The sequence below is a fragment of the Urtica dioica genome, chromosome 2 (assembly GCF_054948205.1).
Source record: "Urtica dioica subsp. dioica isolate 48M chromosome 2, U.dioica_male_clone48M_v1_H2, whole genome shotgun sequence".
Taxonomy (NCBI): Eukaryota; Viridiplantae; Streptophyta; class Magnoliopsida; order Rosales; family Urticaceae; genus Urtica; species Urtica dioica.
This window is the reverse complement of record NC_142757.1, coordinates 49,047,441-49,052,003: the sequence shown is the minus strand read 5'-3', so window position 1 is coordinate 49,052,003 and position 4,563 is coordinate 49,047,441. Positions and strand designations below refer to the sequence as shown.

The 4,563-nt window shown below is 43.3% G+C and overlaps 1 protein-coding gene across 1 annotated transcript; it reads left to right on the top strand.

Moving 5' to 3' along the window:
* Positions 1-296: 296 nt before the first annotated feature.
* LOC149405238 (putative inactive receptor kinase At3g08680) lies at positions 297-4,076 on the top strand. Its single transcript, XM_089606979.1, has 3 exons — positions 297-607; positions 870-2,133; positions 3,253-4,076. The coding sequence occupies exons 2-3, from the start codon at positions 894-896 to the stop codon at positions 3,813-3,815; spliced, it is 1,803 nt and encodes a 600-aa protein (XP_089463105.1). The 5' UTR covers positions 297-607; positions 870-893; the 3' UTR covers positions 3,816-4,076.
* The last annotated feature ends 487 nt before the right edge of the window (positions 4,077-4,563 follow it).

The window sequence follows — 4,563 nt, the reverse complement described above, 5'->3', positions numbered from 1 at the left end:
TCATATCCTGCAAGGAAAAAAATGATTCTATACTATAATATTGAAATGTGATTAATTAAAACTCAGCTAACCAAGTACAAAAATCAATAAGAAAAAAAAAAGAGTAATAAATTATTGATTTGTTCTAGTAAAAATTACAAAATACGTACATGAAAGTTTAGTGAGGTCTAGACTCGAGACTCTTTGAATGTTTTATTTATTTGTTTAGTATTAGCTTTAAAAAGTATTTTAGGAATCTATTTAAAGTATATCATTAAAGGAGGTATTACTTTTGCAAATCAATTAGTTAAGCGGTCGGTCTGAAAAATAAGTCTGCTTCTAGTGGACTTGATAGATTTATAAATAAAAAAAAAAAAAAAAAAAAAAAAAAAAAAAAAAAAAAGCTAGTGACTAGTCCACCCAAAAATAATTGAAACAAATTTTGGGTGTTAGGGTTTGTTTACACTGTCAAAGAAATTCTTCTCCGCAAGTCAGCACCAGAAACGGAACTCCGATCATCGGAGCGTCCGTGAACGGAGTTACCTCTTCTTCCTCGATTTTCTCTGAGATATCTCGCCGGACTCCATGGTCACCGCAATGCTAATTCCGCTTCTTTCTTCTTTGACCGGTAGGTATAGTCGTTGATGTAAAAAAAAACGTGGCTCCAACTTAGAAATGGGAAGAAGATTATCTTTCTTGTTTTCAATTATGTTTCCTAGCTCGAATTCCATTTTTTAATGATCAATATTGTTATTGATATCTTGAGAGAACTCTGTCTGCTTCACTAGCTTATTATACTACCTAAATGGTCAATCTTTGAAGCTTTCTCATTAAGAGTTTGGGCTAAAATGGTTTCATGAGTGTTGTACCTCTTTTATATCATATTTCAGGGAAAGAAGAATCCCGAGAGAACAATGAAGCCGGGTTCGTTCACCACGGCTTTACTTTTCCTCGCGTTCATACTTGTCACCGAGACAAGAGGCGACATAGACGAAACACACAAGAAATTGCTACTAGACTTCATCGCCGATGTCCCTCACGGGCGTAGAGTCAATTGGGACCCCGAAACTCCGGTCTGTGGATTCTGGGTCGGCATAACTTGCAGCCCAAACGGGTCCCACGTGATCGCGGTCCGTCTCCCCGGAATCGGATTGATCGGTCCGATTCCACCCGACACTCTCGGGAAGCTCGACGGCCTCGAAACCGTGAGCCTCAGGTCGAACCGGCTGAGCGGGCCTCTCCCGAACGACCTCCTCTCGATCCCTTCGCTTCGGTATCTGTACCTCCAAAACAACCGATTCTCGGGCGGAATTCCTTCGGCTCTCTCGCCCCAGTTGACCATATTGGATCTTTCGTTGAACTCGCTCACCGGAGAGATCCCAGAGACCGTTCGAGACCTGACCCATCTAACCGGGCTCTACCTTTATAACAACTCTCTCACCGGGCTGATCCCAAACGTTCTGAGACTCGAGAGCTTGAATCTGAGCTACAACGAATTGACAGGTCCGATCCCGGACGCTCTCGGAGAATTCCCCGCTTCCTGCTTCGAAGGAAACCCGGGCCTCTGTGGGCCACCGCTGGAGCGATGTGTATTATCTCCCGCTCCTTCTCCTTCGCCAGAGCCGAGCCGCGGTTCCAAAACGAAGCTGAGCGTCAAGTCCATCGCAGCCATCATCGTCGCAGGTCTCGCTCTGCTTTTCCTCGTGATCGTAACGATCGCGATTTTTCGTCGGAAGGGGAGGGAAAAAACCCGAGAATCCGGCGGAGCAGAGAAGCCCAAAAGCACCGAGGGCGATAAGGAGGGTTTCGGGGGCGGAGTACAAGAAGCGGAGAAAAACAAGCTGGTGTTCTTCGAGGGGTGTAATTACAACTTTGACCTCGATGATCTTCTGAGAGCCTCGGCGGAGGTGCTTGGGAAAGGGAGCTACGGGACGAGTTACAAGGCGGTATTGGAGGACGGGACGGCAGTGGTGATCAAGAGGCTTAAGGAAATTGTGGTCGGTAAACAAGAGTTCGAGCAGCAAATGGAAAATGTCGGGCGGGTCGGTTGGCACGAGAATGTCGTTCCTCTTCGAGCGTATATCCATACAAAGGACGAAATACTTCTGGTTTATGATTACATCGCTGGCGGGAGCTTTTCTGCGTTGCTACATGGTACGTTCGAAAAAAAATCCTTGTTTTTTTTTTCAGACAAAATTTAAGCTAGATAGGAATTGTTAAATGTCTAATTTATAACTCCCATTCGGGTTTAGTAAAGTCTTAGATTAGTTCGTGATATTAGGATTCCTTGCACTACAATTTAGCTTTTATATTTTTTTATAGAAACTTTGATCCATTAATCTGCTTATATAGAATTCTAAGCTAGCTCGCTTTGATCACTTTGCATGTGTGCGTGAGCGTGTTTTTTATGGAAACTTTGAAAAAATTAGTAACATCCATTGAGTGCTAAAAGGCATTGAACTCTTTGTCAGTTCAGTGATATTGTGATTCTCTCTTTTAATAGAAGCTTGAATCTCCCAACGAATTTAAAAATCTTCATGAAATTAAATGTGCTTTGCATTGAAGTCCATCCTCGCTGATCCTGAGTTGACTTGATCATCCTGAGAAGTTCCAACCACAATGTGAAGAGCTCGGGTTCGGCTTCCCCGCCCGGAGACTTTCCATGGATCTTCCCACAAGGTGTCGTGAGTTTGCCATTACTTTTCACGCCATGGCTTTTGCTTCTTATTCGCGCTTTTGATCTTGGCCACGAGTCATCGGGCCGTTATTTAACGAGTCGTAACCTTGCTCATATGCCTTTGAACTGATCTCTGATGAACACTCTATGCTCTGATACCATGCAAAGTATCATTTGTTTCATCTAAATACCTATTTGGCAATGAGAGAAGTAACCAATTAACTTATAACCTTCGTTAGTTTCCGTCCTCTTTTTAACGTGGGATTCGTAGCACGTTCTATTACTCTCTTCAACAACCCTGAAAAGTCTGTAATCTCGCCCAAGCGAGAAAGAAACCCGTTCGATATCTTGGAATGTAGTGCGTAAAAAAAAAAAGATTTGAATCGCTCACACCCATGCTCATATAGTTAGATACAAACCTAAGCATTTTCCTCGTAAAAACCCAGTTTTCCCGTTGATTCTTAACCTTCAGTGATAAACCTGTAAAAAAAAAAAAAAAATTACCATCTCTACTCACTGCACACGAGATTAAGATTGCTTGCATGATAATTCACCTTCTTCATTCCGTTCCCGATTATCAATTTTATTTTCCACAGGAAACAAAGAGAGCGGAACTCCCTCGCCGGACTGGGAGACTCGGCTGAAGATCTTCCTCCACTGCGCGAGAGGGCTGGCCCACGTCCACCGAGAAAACCTCGTCCACGGAAACATAAAATCATCGAACCTCCTCGTCTCCGCCGGCACCGGCCGAGTCTCCGACTTTGGCCTCGCCCCTCTGATGCGATTCCCGGCAGTCCCGTCCCGGAGCATCGGGTACCGCGCCCCCGAGGTCTCCGAGACCCGAAAATTCACCCGAAAATCCGACGTGTTCGCGTTCGGCGTCCTCGTCCTCGAAGCCCTGACGGGGAAGGCTCCGGTGCCGTCCCCGGGCCGGGACACGGTGGTCGACCTCCCGCGGTGGGTCCGGTCGGTGGTCTCCGAGGCGTGGTCCGAGGAGGTTTTCGACAGAGAGCTCGTCGAGTGCCACGACAAGGTCGAGGACGAGCTCGTCCAGATGGTCCAGATAGCCATGGCCTGCGTGGCTCAAGTCCCGGATATGAGGCCCGAGATGGACGAGGTCGTCAGGATGATCGAGGAGATTCGGTTCCCGGGAGAATGACGAGACCTGCCCCGAGGCAACTCCGTTATCGAGGCCATTTGTATGTTTGTTTTATTTTGTGATTCTGAGTTACTTTCTTTTTTCATAATCAAGGTTTCGAATGCCGTTTTTATGCCGTTTCGAGCCTCCCATGTCATAATGCTAATGCTGGTGGTTATAAGCCTAAATTAGAGGGTGATATAACAACATTAGCTTTTAATCTATTTGAGGTAATTCTTTTCATCACCAGAAGGAAGAATTATATTTATTATTATTATTATTATTATTATTAATTTTTTCAGAAAAATTGTCAAACTTTTGTTGTTGAAGCTGTTCTGTGGAACTAATGTACTTTGGTGTAAATGTATTATTATATAAGTGAGTTTTGTTTTGTTTTTTCTATTCTTTAAGCTCTTCATTCGATTAAAAATAGTGTATTAGAACTTGGAAGAAAACCGTACAAATTTTAGAAGCTATATTTTTCTATAAAAAAAAAAAAAAAAAAAAAAAATAGGCAAGTTCAACATTAGATAATTCAACCAAATTACGTGTAAGATGTTTGTAGTGCACTTTGAGTTTGCATTAAACACAATAAATGGTTAGGTATATAAGTTGGATCATCCTCGCTGTACGTGTCTAAACATTCTATACATGATATTTATTTTTTCCAGCCATTTTTATTCAACTCTTTAAAATGACAGAAACAGCCTACTTATACCACACTCTAAATATGCAAGCATTGAAGAGGTCACGTGGGCCATGATCTCAA